Below are 25256 nucleotides of genomic sequence, written 5' to 3'. Positions count from 1 at the left end.
AATTAACAAGAGTCTAAAAAACCAAAAACCTAGGGCTTCCCTGGTGGCGCAGTGGTTGGGAGTCCGCCTGCCGATGCAGGGGACACGGGTTTGTGCCCCGGTCTGGGAAGATCCCACATGCCGCGGAGCGGCTGGGCCCGTGAGCCATGGCCGCTGAGCCTGCGCATCCGGAGGCTGTGCTCCGCAACGGGAGAGGCCACAACTGTGAGAGGCCCGCGTACCACAAAAAAAAAAAAAACAAAAACCAAACCTAGAGTAGAAAATCTGACAAATTCTTTAACCCCTGCATTTTATATATACACATTTAAAAGATATGTGTGTGTGTATATATGGCGAGAGAGAGAGAGAGGGCGAGGTGAGAACAAACTCATTCCAAACTAAATCCAAACAATCTGGTTAGCAGCAAAGATACTTCATAATGGCTTAGCTACATCAGTAGACATCTACAAATTTTTCCTTTTAAAAGTGTTATATAAACACAGTGTTTTATATATATATATAAAGAGAGAGACTGCTTTATTCTCACAGTCTACTCCATTTTCAGGTGTTCTAATTCTCTCTGTGACTGTAAAACACTTAGCCATAGTCGAATATGCCAAATATAAGTAAGAGTCCACCAAGTGTTAGTTCAATGTAATTAAGGGCTCACGGAGTTATATAACTATTTGGCAGCTCCAAAGGAATATTTTTACAGAGAAAGACACTGGCAAGCAAAGCCTTATTTCTAGGTCACTTGTTAACATTTGATAGCTGTTAAGAGGGTCTCCATCACTGGAAGTCAAGGTGAAAATGCTCACACAGCATTCAGTTGCGGTTTTGGCACATCTTTAAATTCACTTTCTTCTGTTTCTGTCATTATCCAAAGAAGAACATTTACTACCATAATACCTCTGAGCCACCTCAACTGAGAAGTATATACTTCAAACATAGTATTTGAGGTTTAAAGCATTCATTTGTTGCTCTCCACATCCTTGATAAATAATGATTAGGGAAAATTTGGTCTGATTAGAGTCAGAGGTACTGCTTTTTTTAAAAAAAAATAAATTTATTTATTTTATTTATTATTTTTGGCACTGGGTCTTAGTTGCTGTGCACGGGCTTGCCATTCTTCGTTACGGTGTGCGGGCTTCTCATTGCGGTGGCTTCTCTTGTTGCGGAGCACAAGCTCTAGGCGCGCGGGCTTCAGTAGTTGTGGCTCGTGGGCTCTAGAGCGCAGGCTCAGTAGTTGTGGTGCACAGGTTTAGTTGCTCCATGGCATGTGGGATCTTCCTGGACCAGGGCTCGAACCCGTGTCCCCTGCATTGGCAGGCGGATTCTTAACCACTGTGCCACCAGGGAAGCCCCAGAGGTACTGCTTTTTAATATAACTCTAAAAGTACAGATTAAGGAATCTAATAAAAGTCATTCCGCCTCAGAACACACATTAAAACACAGCTTACGCTTAAAAGGGACAAGATGCCAAGTTTATTTTAAACTTCTAAAACATTCCTAATATCCAGGAAGTTACACTAATGCTGCAAAAAGTTTTACTTAAAAACAAAGCCACCAAACAACCACTACTTCCACTAGATGGTGTAATTTCTCCTTTTTTACTCAATTCCATTTAGAGTTTCATAACTCCATGAACCACATCCTAACAGAAATCTAACACTTCCAGGAACGGACTTTTAGTTCTAAGGCATGAAATGCATGTATTTCAGTTTTTATTCAAAAGGTTTACAACTTATATTAGAACTTCAGCAATTCAAAAAGACGTATACAGAAAAGACAATCCAGTATAATTTTCCCTCAAAGAATTAGAAAAAGAACAATGAAAGATTATGCCATTATGAATATTCAAAGAACTGACAAGAAAGATGGAAAGAGTACTGGAGTGAGTCAGAACATTAGATTCACAGTCCATGTTGACTAGTAACTGAAGTATATAGCCCTGGGAAATCATTTTACCATATTTCTCATATGAAAAGTGAAGGTTAGACCAGATTAATCTCAAAGTTTTCTTCTACCTCTAAAAATAAGAGAAATTGGGCTTCCCTGGTGGCACAGTGGTTGAGAATCCACCTGCCAATGCAGGGGACACGGGTTCGAGCCCTGGTCCGGGAAGATCCCACATGCCACGGAGCAACTAAGCCCGTGTTCCACAACGACTGAGTCCACGCACCACAACTACTGAGCCTGCACGCCACAACTACTGAAGCCCGTGCGCCTAGAGCCTGTGCTCCGCAACAAGAGAAGCCACCGCAATGAGAAGCCCACGCACCACAATGAAGAGCAGCCCCCGCTCACCGCAACCAGAGAAAGCCTGCACGCAGCAATGAAGACTCAATGCGGCCAAAAATAAATAAATAAAATAAATAAATTAAAAAAAAAATAAGAGAGATCTAGGTCAATTAATGTGACTTCCTACTGAATGGTAAACAACTACTAACATTTACAGCATACGTTCTATGTGCCAGGCACTGTTCTAAGTGCTTTACATGTATTAATTCTTTTGTTGTTGTTGTTTTGTTTTGAATATTTATTTATTTGACTGCACTGGGTCTTAGTTGTGGCACACAGGATCTTCGTTGCGGCATGTGGGATCTAGTTCCCTGACCAGGGATCGAACCTGGGCCTCCTGCATTGGGAGCTCGGAGACTTAACCACTGGACCACCAGGGAAGTCCCTTGCAGCTTGTGGGATCTCAGTTCCCCAAACAGGGATCAAACCCGGGCCCTCGGCAGTGAATCACCAAGTGCTAACCACTGGATTGCCAGGGAATTCCCTGCATTAATTCATTTATTCTTTACAATTCTGTGAGGTAAGTGCTATTATTATACACATATCATAGATGAGGAAAATGAGGCACAAACAACTTTCCCAACAGGTCAGAAGTTAAAGCCAAAGATCAAATCCAGGGAATTCTGGCTAGAGTCTACCTACGTTCGTAAATACTAAACTGCAAGTGTGTAAAACCACTTTTCAATCCACCATTACATTATGCCCAGTGGAAGGTAAAATCTGATTAATGCATTGATAATTTTCACAGATGTGTACATTCTTAACTGAGGTAGAACTGCTCTTAGTGACTGACCTATAAAAGAATGTAGGGACACAGGATCACTGGTTTGGTCCTATCATTTTAAACAAAAGGCAACTGAAGACCCACATATGTAAACTGACTCACCCAAGGTCACAGAACTCATTGAGTAGGAGCCAAGATAAAAACCTCAATCTCTAAACTCCTGATTCAGGGTTTTCCTTAATCATGCTCCCTCACTAGAATAATAAGAACCATAATCCGGTCTAAATCTACCAAACTCAGAAAAAAAAAGAAAGAACAACCACTTGTTTTCTTTTTAGAGATCTGTATGGCTCTTTAAATATGGCATTAACGTCTTCAGGAGCCCATTCTAAGTATCTGCCCTACCAAGAGATCTTTCTACAGATTGAGCAGCACAGAACAGTAGTTAAGAGAGAGACTCTGAGGTCTGACTTGTCTGGGTTCAAATCCCAGCTCAACCACAGAACTCGGTGTGTGATATTGTACAAACTATTTAAACTTCCGTGTCCCTCAGTTACTCCATCTATAAAAATGGGAATAAAATATGTACCTTACAGGAATTTTGTGAGGATTAAATGAATTAATATAGGTAAAGTGCTAAAGTCTGCTAGAGTCTGGCATATAGTAAGTACTACATAATTATTTGCTATTAATAGTTAATATTTTAACAGTTCATATTATTTGCTATTATAGCTATTAATAACAACAAAAATCTGTCCGGATTTAATTTTATTTAAAAGTCACCTTTGGATAAAGAACAACTGTGGAACTTCTTCATATGTGAAGAAAAAAACTTCTCTTGTACAGAACCTTATCTTCTCTAGACTAACAATCGGATTTTTTAAATCCTTTTTTTTAATAAGACCTATTTTTAATTTTTTTTTTGTACTTTAAAAAGGTATTTCTTTTGTACTTGTATCCAGCCAGTATTTCTTTAGCCTATATTTGTGAACTAGCAAAATCAAATCTAAGTTCTGCTTTTAAAGACTAAGAATTCTCAAGATATATTTTACCTGAAGATACTGAGAAAGCTGGAATAGTTCCTGAGAGTACATACTTGGAGTGTTAGCAGCAACCTAGAAACAAAATGATACACCATTGACAGTCACACAGAATATTTGCAGAAGACATTAAAGCCAAATCAAGTCCTTGCAATGCCTATTTACTGAAATATGCAAAATAAAAATTATTTTTCAAATGAACAATTTTCTTTAGTTTTCAAAATATTTCTGCTCCATGTCTAGAATTTATAAATGGTATTGTATTACGCTGATCAGTTTGGGATTTACAAGCAGGATGGTGCAACAAGTGCTACCCATGAAAACATTCCTTGATAAACCAAATCACAAACTTACGGCACAAAGGCAATACAGCCTTTTCTTTACCCAGAAATAATACCTGCTAAATCAACAGATCTACATTTTTCCCCTTTAAAATTCATTGTCAAATAGTTCTTCAACATGTCAACAAGTCACAATCTGTTTAGAAGTAGCCATCTTCAAAATGATATTTGTATGTGGGCACGTGGGGAGAAGCAGGGCACGAAATACAATACTTTGTCCAATGGCCAGAGGCAATGAAAAAAGGTCTTTTTTTTTTTTTCCTTTAAACTGTAGGTAGGTTTTAAGAAGAAAAAGATGGGAAATAATAGTGTTTAAACATTAAAGTCACAGCCAAAATGCTTAGAACTCAAGAGTATTGGAAGAAATAACTTCTATAAAGGGTTTCTCCTGGGTGTGGAATATAGAACCACAGAATTATTTTTTTTAAAAAAAGGCACTAACAGGTTGCTGTATCATTCATTTATCCATATTCTCAACACTACCCAAGCCTTATATGTTAACTTATTAGTGATGTTAACAGCATCGTTCCTTATTAAGCTCAGAAAGTCTATTTTTACTAATATGCTAAGTAGAAGACAGAGAGGTGGCATTATTTTTTTAAAAGTTAGTCCTAAATCAGCAAGGCCATTATTTACTTCTGAAATGACTCTTGGTATTGCTGAAGTTGATGTTTAACCACTTTTACTTCTAAAAAGGGAATCTAACAGAGAACTTCAGTTTCAGGTAGGCTTTCATTCTTTATCCAAATGGAAGGAAAAAAAAGTAAAATGTTTTTCCCAGTAGTTTAGTTACTTTACTAAGAAAACTCAACATACACTTTAATGCCAAAAGATACAAGAGATCTTTTTTTTTTGCTACTTAGCAATAATATCTACAGTTTAATACACCATTATTTCTGAACAAAAGAAAAATATTTTCTAACAAGTAATTACTGCAAAGTTTCTGTCCAAATCAAGTTAAAACTGATCTTCAAGAACAATTAAAGAGAAATTTCTGTAAGCCCATATTTCTGTGTTATTTCCATGTGTAGGTATATTTTGACTAAATTATCTGGGTGCAAAGCTTTAATAAATATTTCTAGACAGAAATGCATTATAGAATAAAAAGTAGTAACTAACACTTCTTACCTTTGGCCAGGCACAAAACAAATGCTTCTAGTCTAGAGTCAGCCACTGACTTGAGATAACAAAGGTTTTGTCCTAAGAAACATCCATCCTAAATTCTCCAGTTTTTGAAGATCAGACTAGAATAACTATACAGCTATATGCATTCTTGTATTTTTGTTACAAAAGAGAAATAAGTTTCTAGGTAAAGCATATTAAAAACGAACAAACAGAAACATTTTCAAAAGCAATATAGCTGAATCAGTTTGGAAAAAATAATCATTAGCAACTTACTTTGTCAACAGGACTTGGTAATGGAGCATGGATGACACTGAAAAGTAAAATTTAGAATTTTTATCTGATTTCCTGACAATAGAGGAAATAGAGTATGACAGTACAAGAATATCTTAAACCCCAAAGTTGGCACACTTGTTTTCATATAATTAAAAGAATGTGAATTATTTTTAATCCTTCATAAACATATAGAATTGTTAGAAAACAAGGTAATAAATACACAAACCTTTTACACATTAATGTATTTCTAAACACAAATTCAAAATCCAAAACGTATTAAATGCCCTTGCTGGATCTACTATTAATGAGGGCTATGGTGAATTCCTTGGTTATAAGCACTTCTAAACAGAAAGGAAGCACTCCTTAAATTATCCATTTAAAATTTTAGAATGTGTAAATTAAGTTCTCTTAAAATTAAATACTTCTATACAGAAAGCCTTAAAAAGCAAAGTTCTACTGTAAAGAAGGCTATAATTTGAAAATACATTCTAGTGGAGAACAACTTCAGCTAGCCAAAACATTAGTACTACTCTTCTCTACCCAGCCACCTCACACACTGAAAGCTTCCATGTAGTTATGAATCTAACTCAGTATATCACTTTAAAACTAAACAGTAACACAGTATTAATTGGTATTAATTGCCTTTTGGGCCTTATAAAGTACATAAGAGGCAGTACAGTGTAGCAGTTAAGCATGCAGGCTCAGAAGCTATACTGACTGGGTCCAAATTTTGGCTCTACTTACCAGGTATGTAATCTTGGGCAAGTTATCTAACCACTATAGGTCTCAGTTTCCTCATCCATAAAATGGGGATAATCATAAAACTAACCACATAGGGCTACTGTGAGTATTAAATGTGTGAATAGAAGTAAAGAGCTTAAAAAAGTACCTAGACATAGTAGCACTTGATCACTACTACCACTCCCATGAGAACAGAGCCGCTAAGGAAGCCAGGGTTCCTGTCTTAACAAGCACTGTAAGATACTGTAATGTGGGTTGGTAGGGTGAGTAGACGGAGCACAGAGCAAGACTGCCACCCATGGTCCCTACCAGTTGCTCCTCACTCCATATCCTAGAGGCCAATCTGGTAATGGTCTGCTTGACGGTTGATTAGGTAAAGTTCCTAGATTCAACAGGTTAATCACGTGTAAGTTGCTGACAAACTGATCTTGCAGGACTTAAAAATAGGGATGACAATTCTGATTCCATTGTAGTAACTGCAAACATCCTAAGAATATTTCAATTTAATTAGTCACAAATACACTAAGATGCTGAATAAAATGGAATACTAAGTATTAGCCCCCACTTCCCTTCTGAGCTCCCCTGATATCCTGTAGAGACTCCCACTGAGACCATATAATCCCCTGCTCTACTCCTTTGATTTCACATCTGTGTTCTCAGCACTTTGAACAATTCACCTCTGCATCCCCAGAACCTATACAAGGCCCTAACAAATCTGGTGCCTAATGAAGGTTTAAAAAATTACATACAGCTTTAGTGTTTTTTCCTCTGCCTCATAAAAATGCAATAGACGTTTTAAACATAAGTTTCTTTTTCTTGATTTTATACAAGTAATACATATTGACTAGGGAAAATGTGTGAAGTAAAGCATGAGGAAATAACTAAAAACTACCCAATGCCAGCACCCAGATATAGCCATTTTGGGTATATACCTTTTCTCTGTAGATATGCACATACAGGGAAATGAACTTGAGAAAGTCTAAATAGAAGCAAATGGTATTAATGGAAGCTTTTTGTTTTTTATTTTGGCTGTGCTGGGTCTTCATCACAGTGCCTGGGCTCTTTGTTGTGGCGCACGAGCTTCTCTAGTTGCGGCACGTGGGCTTAGCTGCAATATATGGGATCTTAGTTCCCTGACCAGGGATTGAACCTGGGCCCCCTGCACTGGGAGCATGGAATCTTAACCACTGGACCACCAGGGAAGTCCCAGGAGGTTTTGTTTTTGTTTTTTTTTAAACGAGTTTTCTCAGTGACCCAAGTACAAAATTTTCCGTTCTCATGAAAATCTGGTTGATAAACAAAAGGCTAAAAATCTAGCAAAACATTCCATAATTGATATATATTTGTACTTTACAGAAACTATTGTGGATACAGGCGTATTTTGTTTGAGTTATGGAAAAAAGTTCATACGCAACAAGGCACTGTAGAAGGAAAACTTATTTAGTGTTAGGGTGGTGGGATTATAGGAAATTTTTCTATGTTTCTTATTATTTGAAAATTATTTGTGCAATAAAAATAAAAATCAAGGAAGAAAAAAGAATCAGCTTTTTGAGAACGGTGTACCTACTGAAGACCTTAAAAATATTAAATGGTATTCTGGCATACTTAAAAGCATCTTGACTGCTAGAAAATATTAGATTACAATAAGAGAAACAGTATTCATCGTGTGCTCATTATGCACCAGGTACTACACTAAACTCTTTAAGTGTACAGTCTTGCTTAATCCTCCTCATAAAATTCCTGCTCAATAGGTACTATTATTAACTTCATTTTACAAATGAGAAAAGAAAGGCCTGATCAAGTCACAGAACAGGTGGAGTTGGGCTTTGAACCAGACTATCTACCTCTAAAGACCGTTCTGATCTTCCTCCAGCTTGAGGATTGCCTGTTCAAAATTCATCTTCTCCAGAAAGTCAACCAGATTACACACAATGAAACTGGCAGCGAAATTTTAAATGATGCTAACATTTAACCACATAAGAAAAACCAAACAAAGAGACGGAAAAAGGGACAAAGATGAAAAGCACTGGGGGAACAAGAGGGATAGGAACACAACTCACTGATGTAGACTTTGAAAAAATTCATATGCCCTATCGGATGGAAGCTGAGAACAGACATGACCCTTTATGCAGCTGCTCAAAGCTTTTGAATCCATGAAAGAAAAATCTCATTATCAAATACAAACATCCAGGTCTTTAAGAAGCCATTTGTTATTAGTTGATTAATAGTTACTCTTATTTTTAAAACCTTAACTCTTGACTAACTCATATTAAAAGCTAAGTCACATTAATGTTCCCAGAGTTAACTATATTTTTAATAATTAAACTATAATTTAGAATAGGGAACAGATTAACGTTTTAAATTTAAAATGTTTAAGGGCTTCCCTGGTGGCGCAGTGGTTAAGAGTCCGCCTGCCAATGCAGGGGACACGGGTTCGTGCCCCGGTCCGGGAAGATCCCACATGCCGCGGAGCGGCTGGGCCCGTGAGCCATGGCCGCTGAGCCTGCGCGTCCGGAGCCTGTGCTCCGCAACGGGAGAGGCCACAACAGTGAGAGGCCCGCGTACCGCAAAAAAAACCCCAAAAACATAAAATGTTTTAAATTTTCTGTTTTATTCAGATATCCTGAAAGGTTTTTTAAAAAAACAAATTGGTAGCCTCCAACTGAAGCATAATATACAATAATTCTAATGAAAGCACTATTATAGTAATAAGAGGATCTCTCTCTGCTTCCTTTTTCCCTCTCTCTTTCCTACTCACTATTCTATTTCACCTTCAACTTACTGCTGCTCTCAACCTCCCACCCTCAGATATTTGTTTCTGCTTTTGTAGGACAGAAAATATTATGCTGGGTGTAGAAACAAGCCTCTACCATATCCAATATTCATATTTATTTATTCAAAATAAAAAATGCTTAAGTTTAAAGACTGTTTAGCTCCCTCTAACACTTCATAATAATAATCTGTGAAAAGTACAAGATCAAAATGTATTTATGCTTACATTTTAACATTTGCATTTTATGAGCAATTTTTCCCTCTCAAGTTTGTCCTCGTCTAAGTGACCTTTCCACTGCTTCATTTTAAAAAAGAAAAAACTACAGAATTGGAAAATCCCTCCAAAAACTCCCACCAATATAGACTACTAACTGTGTCAACATCCTTAAAGTCCTTTAAGATTATGACACTGGCATTAGCTTCAAAGGCAACCATAGTTTAAGAAGTCGTATATGAAATGCAGATCAAAATGAATACAATTATCACTCATCAATAACTTACATACTCCAAATATTCTAAAAAACTAATTTTCCAGCAAATATAAGTTATAAAGTCAATTTTGGAAACAAAATAACTGTGCCTCCTTACACATTATTATTTACTACAATTGTAACTAATGTGAAAAGCAATTATACTGTAGTACATTATATTCCAAAAGTACTACATCAATTTTCTAACATTATTAGAATAATCCTGAAGTATAAACAGTATACTATCATCTAGAATATTATTAACCAATGTAATTAATACAAAAAGTTCATAGCTCTATATTATACTCACTCTGAGCGGAGCCGGGCTTCCATACCATCTGGTAGAAAAAGTTTTATTGTGGAAACAATACACCCATGGGTAACTGGTTAAAACAAACAAATAAGATGGATAAAATAATTGTATAAAAATATATACCTTCATACCTCTCATATCTAAACATATATTTTATTCTTAAATATAATAACTTCCAGGAACGAAAATAATTTTGGTGGTTTAACAATATTCATTCCCCTGGAGAAATGCATTCCTATCTATAATGAATCACAACTGCAAGGCAGAATCACAGATAAAACTGCTTTGAAAAGTGCCCTAACGTCCAATGCTATAGCAACAATGAACCAAAGGTCACTGGAGTATATGGAAATACAATTGAGGGTCGGGGTGGGGGGGAGGGGGAGACGTACTTTCTCCTCTATATGCTAGCATCAAAATCTAAGCACAACTAGTGGGGCTTCCCTGGTGGCGCAGTGGTTGAGAGTCCACCTGCTGATGCAGGGGACACGGATTCGTGCCCCGGTCCGGGAAGATCCCACATGCCGCGGAGCGGCTGGGCCCGTGAGCCATGGCCGCTGAGCCTGCGTGTCCGGAGCCTGTGCTCCGCAACGGGAGAGGCCACAACACTGAGAGGCCCGCGTACCGCAAAAAAAACGAAAAACAAAACAAAACCCTAAGCACAACTAGTACCCAGTTTAAAATTTAGCCCTTAGTCCTCAATCTCCTGTCCCCAACCTATAACTCCTATCCATACCTCACAAAACTCTAAAGTTCTGTATAATAACAGCTTGGAATATGCCATTCAATACCCCATTTTATGAGCGAGAAAACCAAGACCTCAGACTAGTGAAATTGCTTCTACAACTCTCTGCTATTAAGTATCAGAGCTGTTGGCTAGAACTCGAGTCTGAAGTTCCCAGTTCAGTATTTAAAATCATGGTTTTGTGGGGCTTCCCTGGTGGTGCAGTGGTTGAGAGTCCGCCTGCCGATGCAGGGGACGCGGGTTCGTGCCCCGGTCCAGGAGGATCCCACATGCCACAGAGCAGCTAGACCCATGAGCCATGGCCTATGAGCCTGTGCGTCTGGAGCCTGTGCTCCGCAACGGGAGAGGCCACAACACTGAGAGGCCCGCGTACCACAAAAAAAATAAATAAATAAAATAAAATTATGGTTTTGTTTTTTCGGTGGTTGTTTCCTCCTCCACCTCCAAACATCTTTATATAACATTATATCAGTCACTTTGTAGATAGCTTCTTCTTCTTTTTTTTAAGGCTTTTTATTTATTTATTTACTTTTGGCTGCATTGGGTCTTCATTGCCACACACGGACTTTCTCTGGGTGAGGCGAGCAGGGGCTACTCTTTGTTGCGGTGCATGGGCTTCTCACTGTGGTGGCTTCTCTTATTGCAGAGCACGGGCTCTAGGCTCACGGGCTTCCGTAGTTGCAACATACAGGCTCAGTAGCTGTGGCCTGCGGGCTCTAGAGCGCAGGCTCAGTAGTTGTGGCGCATGGGCTTAGTTGCTCCGCAGTATGTGGGATCTCCCCGGACCAGGGCTCGAACCCATGTCCCCTGCATTGGCAGGCGGATTCTTAACTACTGCGCCACCAGGGAAGTCCTAAAGATAGCTTCTTACCATTGCTTCTTACTTCCTCCTTCTTCTGAATATTTCAAGAGACAAAACCTCTCAAAAGCAGTACTTGTACAGAGCTTCTCTTTCTTTTACAGAAAAAAATTATTTTCATAGTTTAAAAGTTGATGGTTTTGGGGAATTCCCTGGTGGTGCAATGTACCAATGTGAGATGAACCAAGGGCTAATACTACCTGGGCAGTTCGAGGTTGCTGAACTATTGAAAGCAGTTAAATATCAGTTAAAGATCATGTCTGACTAAGCTGATAATCTAGTCTAGTCATGCCTGCCTTTGGAAAGGTGCTTGTGACAACTAGGTAAACAGATGCATAGAAATGTTAGTAATCTTTTCAATTCGCAAAAGGCAAGTATTTAAAGCAACCTGACAAAAATGTTTCGTTCTAATACTTTTATTAATGACTCTACCTAGCAGCATTTCCTAAAATGGAGTGCTAGCAGGTATTAACAAAAAAGGATTTTGGGGTCAGAAGAGTTTGGAAAATACTTGGTTAAAAGACATTTAAAGAGTTTTTATTTATTTAAACCACAGGCTTTCTCAGAGCTTAATGGGCTTTTTGTCCATAATGAAACTCTAAAGGTTATATGTGTTTTCCAAACTTATTTGACCATTGAGAATTCCCGCTCCCCTTTTTAGGAACACTGGAACTGGCACTATGGTATAACATACACGGTATACATGGTATTATGAAGAAACTACTTTGGAAAATACTGCTCTAAAGCTTTTTTTTTTTTTTTTTTTTTTGCGGTACACAGGCCTCTCACTGCTGTGGCCTCTCCCGTTGCGGAGCACAGGCTCCGGACGCACAGGCTCAGCGGCCATGGCTCACGGGCCCAGCCGCTCCGCGGCACATGGGATCCTCCTGGACCGGGGCACGAACCCGTGTCCCCCGCATCGGCAGGCGGACTCCCAACCACTGCGCCACCGGGGAAGCCCCTAAAGTATGTTTGAAGCACTTTTAAAACAAACTTTGCTCTAGAAATTCATCCAGAAACATTATTACTGTCATACTGCCAAGATTCAAAAACAAAATTAATTGTAAAACACAATTTTAAAGTTTTTTGGGCGGGGTAAGGAGGCTGTAGGAACACTGCCACGTTAAGTGTACACATGTATTGTAAGCTAAATGCAAATTTCAGAAATGTTAAAACATGAAAAACATGTGTCGAGGGAAAACAAGGTATATCTGCAGAGAAAAATCTGCAATTACCTGCTGTATTTATGGCACTTCATTAAAAATCAGAATTAAGACTATACACGCTGACTGCCATTTAAATGAGTTCTTTCCCTATTATCTTATACAGATTATTTATTTTGCTTTGGAGTTAATATATTTACTTTATGATATACAGTCAGCCTTTCCTATTACCTCTTTACACATACACCACTTAAAGAACCAATGTTCACTGTGATAAGTTTAAAAACTGTTTAAGACCCTGGACTGGGAGACTGAAACTACTAGAATGTTGGAGTCTGGTTCTGTCTCCTTCCCTCCATTGAGTAGGAAGGTCAATACTACAATCTACTTGAGTAGGTTGAAGGGTCTCTTGAGATGACCGGCAGTAACGGGAAGTAAAACTCCAGAAACATTAAAAAAAAAACAAGACCCAAATGAGAGGTTTTAACATTTCCAGGATGGGAAATTATTCATATGCTTGCCTTTTTAAAAAATAATTAATTAATTTATTTTTGGCTGCTTTGTGTCTCCATTACTGTGCTCTGTCTTTTTCTAGCTGCGGAGAGTGGGGGCTACTCTTCGTTGCAGTGCGAGGGCTTCTCATTGCGGTGGCTTCTCTTGTTGCGGAGCACTGGCTCTAGGCGCATGGGCTTCAGAAGTTGTGGCTCGCAGGCTCTAGAGCCCAGGCTCAGTAGTTCCGGTGCACGGGCTTAGGTGCTCCGAGGCATGTGGGATCTTCCCAGACTGGGGCTCGAATGCTTGTCTCCTGCATTGGCAGGTGGATTCTTAACCACTTTGCCATCAGGGAAGTCCCTCTAATTGCCTTTTGACTGCAATCTAAAATGAAAGTTACCAAACCTTCATTCTGGTATTTTTTGCTACATAAAGCTTCTAATTCTAAGACTGCTTTTTTTTTTTTAAGGTTAGAAAAGAGACAGGGCAAGTTAGCTGGATAGACAAGTACTCTTCAAATTAAGAAAAAAATTTTTTTTAACTTGAAGTATAGTCGATTTACAATGTTTTGTTAGTTTCTGGTATACAGCAAAGTGATTCAGTTATACATATACATACATATTCTTTTTCATATTCTTTTCCATTATGATTTATTTTAGGATATTGAATATAGTTCCCTGTGCTATACAGTAGGACTTTGTTGTCCATTTTATATATAGTAGTCTGTATCTGCTAATCCCAAACTCCTAATTTAATCCCTCCCCCACCCCCTTTCCCCTTTGGTAACCATAAGTCTTTTTTCTATGTCTGTAAGTCTGTTTCTGTTTTGTAAATAAATTCATGTGTTATATTTTAGATTCCCACATACAAGTGATATCATATGATATTTGTCTTTCTCTATCTGACTAACTTCACTTAGTATGATAATCTCTAGTCCATCCATGTTACTGCAAATGGCATGATTTCGATCTTTTTTATGGCTGAGTAGTATTCCATTGTGTATATATACTACATCTTCTTTATCCATTCATCTATTGATGGACGTTTATGTTGCTTCCGTTTATGGTACATGGGTTACTGTAAACAGTGCTATGATAAACACTGGGGTGCATGTATCTTTTCAAATTATGGGTTTTCTGGAGTTTTCTCCAGATACATGCCCAGGAGTGGGATTGCTAGATCCATATGGCAACTCTTTTTTTAAGGAACCTCCATACTGTTTTTCCATAGTAGCTGCACCAATTTATATTCCCAACAACAGTGTAGGAGGGTTCCCTTTTCTCCATACCCTCTCCAGCATTTTTTACATGTAGGCTTTTTAATGATGGCCATTCTGACCAGTGTGAGGTGGTACCTCACTGTTGGTTTTGATTTGCATTTCTCTAATAATTTGCAATGCTGAGCAGCTTTTCATGTGCCCCTTGGCCATCTGTATGTCTTCTTTGAAGAAATGTGTATTTAGGTCTTCTACCCATTTTTTGACTGGGTTGTTTTTTTGTTATTGAGTTGTATGAACTGTTTGTATATTTTGGAAATTAAGCCCTTGTCGGTGGCATCGTTTGTAAATATTTTCTCCCAGTCTGTAGGCGGTCTCTTCATTTTCTTTATGGTTTCCTTTGCTGTGCAAAAGCTTATAAGTTTGATTAGGTCCCATTTGTTTATTTTTGCTTTTGCTATTGCCTTAGGAGACTGACCTAAGAAAACGATGGTACGATTTATGTCAGAGAATGTTTTGCCTATGTTCTCTTCCAGGAGTTTTATGGTGTCACGTCTTATATTTAAGTCTTCAAGCCATTTTGAGTTTATTTTTGTGTATGGTGTGAGGGTGTGTTCTAACTTCATTATTTACATGTGGCTGTCCAGCTTTCCCAATACCACTTGCTGAAGAGACTGTCTTAGAAAAACTTTTTTTGAATTGATATTCTATCATCCTGTCTTCATTTGTGAGCTGGAGTTCAGTGATTAAAAGAAACATTTTCTTCAACTACTTGTTTATCTCAGGTATAATTCCTACAGGAAAGGTAACACAAATGCTTTATTCTTCTGTTTTCAGAATGAGAAATGGGTTTCCTAGGTTCTTCCAGAGGTGATCAAATCTTTTTTTCTTTTTTAGTTTCATTGTAACTTTATGGATTTGAACATATTTGATATATTTCAATCCACTGCTCTTATTATTGCTTGATACTCAAATTGTCTAACATTTAATCAGCCAAAATTCCACGTTAATTCCTGAGTTCTTCTAACAGAACCTCAGCAGTCTTAGATAACTCCATTGCTTCCTGATATAACAAAAATCTTATAAATTCAACTTATACATTTCCTGCCCTAGATTCAGAGGCAGCTATTTCCCAGAGAAGTCCTCTTTCGACCTATTTATTTGATGGGAGGAATCCTTTCTCTAGGTATGTGGATTAATTTGCTACTTTATTTCTCTTGGAGTGATATTGCTTGTTGGTTTATCTTTTGACTTGGTTGGTTCTTTGGCTTTACCTGTTGGCTCAATATTCACTGAAAACATGCTGGCTACAGAGGAGCATGCTGGGAATGACAGGAAAAACCAAGAGGACTACAACCAGGTCCCTGTCCTTGAGATTTCAATTCAGTTTGTAGACAGAACTAGAAATATCTAACATAACAACAAAGGGGGAAAAATGCTATAAAGCACTGTGGGAATTTGAAATGGACAAGGGCAGGGGCATTTATGAAGAGGGTAAAGAAAAAAAAAAGAATAGGATTTCAAAAGCTATAAATGGAAAGGCAGAGAGAGTGGCATGAGCAAAGAAAAAGAAAACGAGAAGGATGTGAGAGAGCTGCACATCTAATGAGGGCAGCTGGAGGAGATTGGAGGGAGGGGGTAAAGAATATATTTCAAGGCCCTTTAGGTGCCAGTAGTTAACATGTATAGGTGCTAAGCACACTATACATGTTAACTACTTATGACAAACCACGTAAATAGTTATTTTTATGTTCTATTTTTACAGATGAAGCAACTAAAGTCAAAGAAGCTAAACTTGCTTGAGATCCCATTTTGGCAAGTGGCAGCGCTAGTATTCAAAAAGAGTTTCTTCTCCTTCTTGCCTCTAAATAATGTTGCTTAACATACACTAAGGGAAGTAATGGGAAATAAAATCAAAAGGTTGAATTGGATCCACATTTTTGAGGGTCTCAAGTGTACAGGTAAGCATTTCAGACTTTATTCTACAGTATGACACAGCAACTTAAGGCTTCTAAAAGCAGGAGAATGACATGAATAAAGCTGTAACAGAAGAATATTCTGGAGGCAGTGGGTTGGCAAAATATGGTGGCCAGAAGTGGAGAGCTACTGTAACATTCTAGGTTGGCATCAGGAAAAACAAGTAGTAGCAGGGAAGGGAGGCAAATGGTGTAGGTGACAACTGCTTAAGGTAAAGAAGAGACAGGATTCAGAAAAGATACCAATATTCTGAGCTAGAGTGTTTACAGAATGTTGGAGCAATAAATGAAATTGGTAAGTTAGTGGATTGCTCTAGTTTGAAGGTGGAAATTAGGCTTTGTACAGAGTAATTATAAGGTGAAAGTAGGACATTCAAGAGGAAACAATCAAGCAAGCAGCTGGAAATACAGGTACAGAGCCAGGAAGTAGGGATTCACAGCAGACAACATGAGAAGGGAAATTTGGGACTTGAGGATAAGGGAAAGCCCATAAAACAGTTGCCAGAAACTTAACAGAGCAGAGTTCTTAAACCTAGTTGTCCAAAAGAACAACCCAAGGCTTTTTAAAAATAGGTATGCCTAATAGAGGGAACCTACGTCAACATAATAAAGGCCATATATGACAAACCCACAGCCAACATCGCCCTCAATGGTGAAAAACTGAAACCATTTCCTCAAAGAACAGGAACAAGACAAGGTTGCCCACTCTCACCACTATTATTCAACATAGTTTTGGAAGTTTTAGCCACAGCAATCAAAGAAGAAAAAGAAATAAAAGGAATCCAAATCGGAAAAGAAGAAGTAAAACCGTCACTGCTTGCAGATGACATGATACTATACATAGAGAGTCCTAAAGATGTTACCAGAAAACTACTAGAGCTAATAAATGAATCTGGCAAAGTAGCAGGATACAAAATTAATGCAAAGAAATCTCTTGCATTCCTATATACGAATGACAAAAAATCTGAAAGAGAAATTAAAGAAACACTCCCATTTACCACTGCAACAAAGAGAATAAAATACCTAGGAATAAGCCTACCTAAGGAGACAAAAGACCTGTATGCAGAAAACTATAAGACACTGATGAAAGAAATTAAAGATGATACAAACAGATGGAGAGATATACCATGTTCTTGGATTAGAAGAATCAACATTGTGAAAATGATTATACTACCCAAAGCAATCTACAGATTCAGTGTAATCCCTACCAAACTACCAATGGCATTTTTCACAGAACTAGAACAGGGCTTCCCTGGTGGCGCAGTGGTTAAAAATCCGCCTGTCAGTGCAGGGGACACGGGTTTGAGCCCTGGTCTGGGAAGATCCCCACATGCCACAGAGCAACTAAGCCCATGCACCACAACTACTGAGCCTGCGTGCCACAACTACTGAAGCCCACACACCTACAGCCTGTGCTCTGCAACAAGAAAAAGCACCAATGAGAAGCCCATGCACTGCAACAAAGAGTAGCACCTGCTCACCACAACTAGAGATAGAAAGCTTGCGTGCAGCAATGAAGACCCAACACAGCCAAAAATTTAAAAATAAATAAACAAAGAACTAGAACAAAAAAATTCACAATTTGCATGGAAACACAAAAGACCCGAATAGCCAAAGCAATCTTGAGAAAAAAAAATAGAGCTGGAATAATCAGGCTCCCTGACCTCAGACTATATTACAAAGCTACAGTAATCAAGACAGTATGGTACTGGCATAAAAACAGAAATATAGATCAATGGAACAGAATAGAAAGCCCAGAGATAAACCCACGCACATATGGTCACCTTATCTTTGAAAAAGGAGATAAGAACATACAATGGAGAAAAGACAGCCTCTTCAATAAGTGGTGCTGGGAAAACTGGACAGTTACATGTAAAAGAATGAAATTAGAACACTCCCTAACGCCATACACAAAAATAAACTCAAAATGGATTAAAGACCTAAATGTAAGGTCAGACACTATAAAACAGAGAAAAACATAGGCAGAACACTCTATGAAATAAATCACAGCAAGATCCTTTTTGACCCACCTCCTAGAGAAATGGAAATAAAAACAAAAATAGGACTTCCCTGGTGGCGCAGTGGTTAAGAATCCACCTGCCAATGCAGGGGACACAGGTTTGAGCCCTGGTCTGGGAAGATCCCACATGCCGTGGAGCAACTAAGCCCATGCGCCACAACTACTGAGCCTGCACTCTAGATCCCACAAGCCACAACTAGTGAGCCCTGATGTCACAACTACTGAAGCCCGCACACCTAGAGCCCATGCTCTGCAACAAGAGAAGCCACCTCAATGAGGAGCCCGCGCACCACAACAGTAGCCCCCGCTCACCACAACTAGAGAAAGTCCGCATGCAGCAACAAAGACCCAACACAGCCAAAATTAAATAAATTTGCATATTAATAAAATAAAAACAAAAATAAACAAATGGGACCTAATGAAACTTAAAAGCTTTTGCACAGCAAAGGAAACCATAAACAAGACCAAAAGACAACCCTCAGAATGGGAGAAAATATTTGCAAACTGACAAAGATTAACCTCCAAAATCAACAAGCAGCTCATGCAGCTCAATATCAAAAAAAACAAACAACCCAATCCAAAAATGGGCAGAAGACCTAAATAGACATTTCTCCAAAGAAGATACAGATTGCCAACAAACACATGAGAGGATGCTCAACATCACTAGTCATTAGAGAAATGCAAATCAAAACTACAGTGAGGTATCACCTCACACTGGTCAGGATGGCCATCATCAAAAAATCTACAAACAATAAATGCTGGAGAGCGTGTGGAGAAAAGGGAACCCTCTTGCACTGTTGATGGGAACGTAAATTTATAGAGCCACTACGGAGAACAGTATGGAGGTTCCTTAAAAAACTAAAAATAAAACTACCACATGACCCAGCAATCCCATTACTGGGCATACACCCAGAGAAAACCATAATTCAGAAAGAGTCAGGTACCACAATGTTCACTGCAGCACTATTTACAATAGCCGGGACATGGAAGCAACCTAAGTGTCCATCGACAGATGAATGGGTAAAGAAGATGTGGCACATATATACAATGGAATATTACTCAGCCATAAAAAGAAACGAAATTGAGTTATTTGTAGTGGGGTAGATGGACCTAGAGTCTGTCATACAGAGTGAAGGAAGTCAGAAAGAGAAAAACAAATACCGTATGCTAACACATATATATATGGAATCTAAAAAAAAAAAAAAAAGGTTCTGATGAACCTAGGGGCAGGACAGAAATAAAGACGTAGACGTAGAGAATGGACTTGAGGACATGGGGAGGGGGAAGGGCAAGCTGGGACAAAGTGAGAGAGTAGCACTGACATGTATACACTACCAAATGTGAAATAGATAGCTAGTGGGAAGCAGCTGCATAGCACAGGGAGATCAGCTCAGTGCTTTGTGACCACCTAGAGGGGTGGGATAGGGAGGGTGGGAGGGAGACACAAGAAGGAGGGGATATGGGGATATATGTATACATATAGCTGATTCACGTTGTTATACAGCAGAAACTACCACAACATTGTGAAGCAATTATACTCCAATAAAGATGTAAATAAATAAATAAATACACACATACATACATACAAAGGGAAACAAACAACAAGAAAAAAATAGGTATGCCTAGGTCCCACACCTAACAAGTCTCCTTCTTAGGGCTGAAGGGTGGGATCCACACATGTGTAGCTTTACAAAGCTCTGCAGGTTAATTCTGGTGCATATCCTGGGTTGAGAAGCCATCTTTTATTTATTTATTTTATATTTATTTATTTATTTATTTATTTTTGGCTGTGTTGCGTCTTCATTTCTGTGCGAGGGCTTTCTCCAGTTGCGGCAAGCGGGGGCCACTCTTTATCGCGTTGCGCAGGTCTCTCACTATCACGGCCACTCTGGCTGCGGAGCACAGGCTCCAGACGCGCAGGCTCAGTAGTTGTGGCTCACGGGCCTAGTTGCTCCGCGGCATGTGGGATCTTCCCAGACCAGGGCTCAAACCCGTGTCCCCTGCATTGACAGGCAGATTCTCAACCACTGTGCCACCAGGGAAGCCCGAGAAGCCATCTTTTAAATGAACAAAAGAAGACTGCCATGCCATCAGACAGATTCTCTCAATCTGGCAAATTTGGCACATTCTGTGTTGAATCAGCTTTGTGATTTCCGTTAGTAGCAGGAAAGTGGAAGTATGTAAAGCTTATGGTGAAAGTTTCCAAGAGCTAGAAATAAGCAAAACAGCATGGCCAAAAATCACGGAGTAGTCAAGGAGTTGGTGAGAGTACCTCTGAAATGCGAATGATGGGTTCCAAAGGACAGATGGGTAAAGAAGTCTGGGGCTGAAGCTACTGAGAAAGATGGGCAAACTTGATGGCAAAAAAAGATGGTGCAAATGACTGGCAAGGGTTTCAGTAATAATTAAAGCACCTGACCCTGAGCTAAGCACTTTATGTTCACTCTTTCAGTGTTCACATTGAACACTGTGCCACAATGTGAACACTCAATATTATACCACAAACCTGAGACAGTTAGTAGTATCATGAGTCCCCTTTTACAAGATGAGGAAATTAAAGCTGAGACAGGTTAAGGAGAGGTAACTGAGTAGTCACAGCAGAATAAAAAGGGCAGTGGGTAACAAGAAGGTTGCCAATACCCAATCCTCATATAAGCCTCCAGATTAGGAGGAAGGTTGTCAAAATCTTAGTTGAGATGATGTGGTAGAAGGAACTTTTGTAAAATGGCAGATAAAGATTTATGAGACGTTTGAAAATTTATTCAACCAATATGTGCCAGGTTAAGTGTGGAGAGTCTACAATGAAGACAGACACACTGCCTGTTCTTGAACAGCTTACAGGTTAGTGAGGGAGGCAACCATACAAAGAGGACGAGTACAGTGTGCAACAGGGACATGGAAGGGCATTTTGTTCAGCCTAGAAAGCTTTCTAGGTGAAGGAAAGATCATGTGCAAGGGCTTGAAGGCCAGAAGGCGCAAGACCTACTGCGGGAAGTAAAAGCAATTCAGTGCAGTTGTAGCACAAAGCAAAAGGAAGATACCATTTGCCTTACTCATAACAGGCCCTTTGTTCATAGAGGCTTAACCTAGGAACAGAGTGGGTAAAGTGGGACCTGGACTGATCAGCTAATTGGAGTTATATGTGAAGTTTATAGAACTAAATGGTCCCAAGATTTGCAACAGAGGGTTACTGTAATGTATGACCCAGAAAACTCATGCCATCTGAGCAGTTTGTGGGTTTGTGAACAGAGGAGTGGCCAGCAATCGGGTTGTTAAGGCTCCCATTCCAGGAGGATCTGATAGGTTGGCTTTCTCTCTTTCTCCCTTCCTTTTTCGTTTTCTTTCTTTCTTTTTTTTTTTACTCTATTAGAGGGCTTCCCTGGGGGCGTAGTGGTTGAGAGTCCACCTGCCAATGCAGGGGACACGGGTTCGTGCCCCAGTCCGGGAAGATCCCACATGCTGCAGAGCGGCTAGGCCCGTGAGCCGTGGCCGCTGACCTGCATGTCCGGAGCCGGTGCTCCGCAACGGGAGAGGCCACAGCAGGGAGAGGCCCGCATACCACAAAAAAAAAAAAAATATATATATATATATAAGAAAGTCATCCTATTTGTTTACAATAACATTTTATATCTATAGGGCAGGGTATCACTAAAGTGCTAACCAATGAGTCTTTTCCCTGAAGCCACACTGTGTGGAAAGCCAAACATCAAAATCAGCTTGTTTTGGAGAGCTCGGAAAAGAAGACACACTAATATGAACTGATATGTTCAATGACCTCAGACTCATCACATTTTTAACAAAAATCCTGATTTATACATACATACACACAAATATAAAAACACTTTTATATATTATATATATATTTTTAAAATTTCCTTTTACACATATATTACTTTATACAAATACATAAATGTCATATATCCTAGAGGGGTTTTATTTCAGTTTTGCTACTCTTGCCCTTTTTAATTTGGCTCCCACTTCTCCTTTACTCCTCCTCTCCAATCAAACTCCAGGAAGACTCACATTAATGACTAGTATGTATGCATTCTTCCATGTTTTCCCATGTTCATAAAATCATACAAAAACACATGCATATAAATGTACATTTATAGAGATTGATGATACTTTTTAAAAATAATGAAATTACTAAAGTAATTCTTTCCTCACTCAACAATATATCTTACAGAAATCCCTGCAATTCATATAATACTAATGTATTCTTTTTAATACCTGCATGAAGGGGAATATAAAAATTATCCTTCCATTGTTTTTTGTACTATGCACAATGATGTAAAAAAATCCTTTCACAGATCCCGACAAACTAGTTTTTATCATTTCAAGTATCTAATTTGATATTCTTATTATAAATGTATTCAAAAGCACTATAGAGCATCTGTCTCCTAGAGTTATGGAAATATAAACAAAAATAAACAAATGGGGCCTAATTAAATTTATAAGCTTTTGCACAGCAAAGGAAACCATAAACAAAATGAAAAGACAACCTACAGACTGGGAGAAAATATTTGCTAATGATGCTACCAACAAGGGCTTAATTTCCAAAATATCCAAACAGCTCATACAATTCAATAACAGAAAAAAAACAACCCAATCAAAAAAATGGGCCCAAGACCTAAACAGACATTTCTCCAAAGAAGACATACAGATGGCCAATAGTCACATGAAAAGATCTCAACATCGCTAATTATTAGAGAAGTGCAAATCGAAACTACAATGAGATACCACCTCCCGTGGGTCAGAATGGTCATCATTATAAAGTCTACAAATAATAATTGGTGGAGAGGGTGTAGAGAAAAGGGAACCCTCCTATACTGTTGGTGGGAATGTAAATTGGTGCAGCTACTATGGAGAACAGTACGGAGGTTCCTTAAAAAACTAAAAATGGAGTTACCATATGACCCTGCAATCCCACTCCTGAGCATGTATCCAGAGAAAAACATAATTCAAAAAGATACGTGCACCCCAGTGTTCATAGAAGCACTATTTACGACAGCTAACACATGGAAGCAACCTAAATGTCCACAGACAGATAGACATAGACAGATGAATGGATAAAGAAGATGTGTTTTATATAGATGATGTAATACTACTCAGCCATAAAAAAGAATGAAATCATGCTATTTGCAGCAACATGGATGGACCTAGAGATTATTATACTAAGTGAAGTAAGTCAGATAGAGAAAGACAAATATCATATGATATCACTTATTTGTGGAATCTTAAAAAAATGATGTAAATGAACGTATTTACAAAACAAAAATAGACTCACATAGTTTCATTTCTGAATTTAATTTATTAATACCCTAATCAGGATTTTTTTATCTACTGTCACAAATGAAATTAGTTACAATTTTCTTTATCTGTATCAGACTTTGGCACTAATGACAGGCTGCTGGCTTCTTCAAAGGATTTTGAGAGCTTCCCACCTTCACCTATGTTGGAGTATTTAAACAACATTGGATTTATCTGTTCTTTAGTAAGACCAAATTCGGCTGTGAATGCCCATTTCTGGTCAATCTTTAATAACATTTTTTAGTCTCTTTTAAAGAAATCAACTTAAAAGTTTCCTACATCTTGGGATAATTTTGCCAGGAAAACATTAATTTACTCTAGTTTTTTTTTTTTTTTTCTTTGCCATAGTTTGGCATGTGACAGTCTCTAATAATTCTTTTGGTATATCCCATATCTGTGTTTATATCTCCTTTTTCATTCCTTATATTTTTTAACCTAATAAAGGAATCAAGGCTTATTAATTACCTATTTTATTTTACTGTTTTGTTTTAAAGATCCAGCCTTTGGGTTTGTTTAATCCCTTTCAGAGTTTTTTGTTCACTTCATTAATTTCTGCTTTTTTATTTCTTCTTCCCAACTTCTTTTTCTTGTTGTTCTTTTTCTAATTTCTTCTAAGTGCCAAGTTCCTTCATTGTTTGTCTTTCTTCTTTAACACGGAAAATATTTAAGATTATAAATTTTTATCTGAGTAAAGGATTTACTGTATTTTGGTATGAAAGTCTCCTTTCCTTTCCACATAGTTTGAAATTCCCTTTTTGATGTCTTCTTTGATCCAGGGGTTATCCAGTAGTGTTGTACAATTTCAGTAGGATTTTCCAAGTGATATAAAGCTTATCATAATACTGTTTAGCATAGAGCATCTTTTTTTTATTTTTTAAAGCATATGTTTAAACAGTAACACTCAACTCATGACACAGCTGTATCCCAAGAGGCCATGCATACTATAAGTCAACTTTTTGAAGGCAATAAATACCAAAAGAAAGAACATTTTAAATGATGAAGAAATTTTTCTTTACTTTCCTTAAAGTTGGCATAAAAGATAAATTTTCAAAGAAGCCTGCAAGAATCTATGTTGTCAAAATAATATTGTACTAATAGTAACCCTGAATCTCAGAGTTGTCCTCTTAGCTTTCTACAGCATTTTCTAAAGTGGCCCCCACAGCTAGATGGGGAAGAAGAGAGGGAAGGAGTTTGGAACTTACCTACATCTTATAACAGTCACCCCCTTGAAGATCTGCATATATGTTAGCATGTTATAAGGTCGGAGAAGTCCTGACTATCTTTAGTTAACTAAGCATTCCTAAATGTATTTGATTACTTCATTCTTCTATCAATTAACACCTTTTAATTCTCTTTGAGAAATGCAAGCCAAGAAAATAGATATTCCTTGGAGAGA

General features: G+C 38.3%; 1 protein-coding gene across 29 annotated transcripts in view; it reads right to left on the bottom strand.

Moving 5' to 3' along the window:
* Window positions 1-25256, bottom strand: part of SLMAP (sarcolemma associated protein) — a 149234-nt gene that overhangs the window by 59779 nt on the left and 64199 nt on the right. For all 29 annotated transcript variants that reach the window (XM_027121178.1, XM_027121185.1, XM_027121160.1 and 26 more), the window contains 3 exons: window positions 10077-10149; window positions 5784-5820; window positions 4057-4119 (listed from right to left, as the gene is read on the bottom strand). In XM_027121178.1, the coding sequence (XP_026976979.1) occupies window positions 4057-4119; window positions 5784-5820; window positions 10077-10149 (173 nt within the window). The remainder of the gene's footprint in view (window positions 1-4056; window positions 4120-5783; window positions 5821-10076; window positions 10150-25256) is intronic.

Source organism: Aethalodelphis obliquidens, unplaced genomic scaffold, assembly GCF_003676395.1.
Source record: "Aethalodelphis obliquidens isolate GAN/ISIS:26980383/991018 unplaced genomic scaffold, ASM367639v1 scaffold22, whole genome shotgun sequence".
Lineage (NCBI taxonomy): Eukaryota > Metazoa > Chordata > Mammalia > Artiodactyla > Delphinidae > Aethalodelphis > Aethalodelphis obliquidens.
The sequence above is the reverse complement of the archived record's forward strand: the minus strand, read 5'-3'. Positions and strand labels throughout refer to the sequence as shown.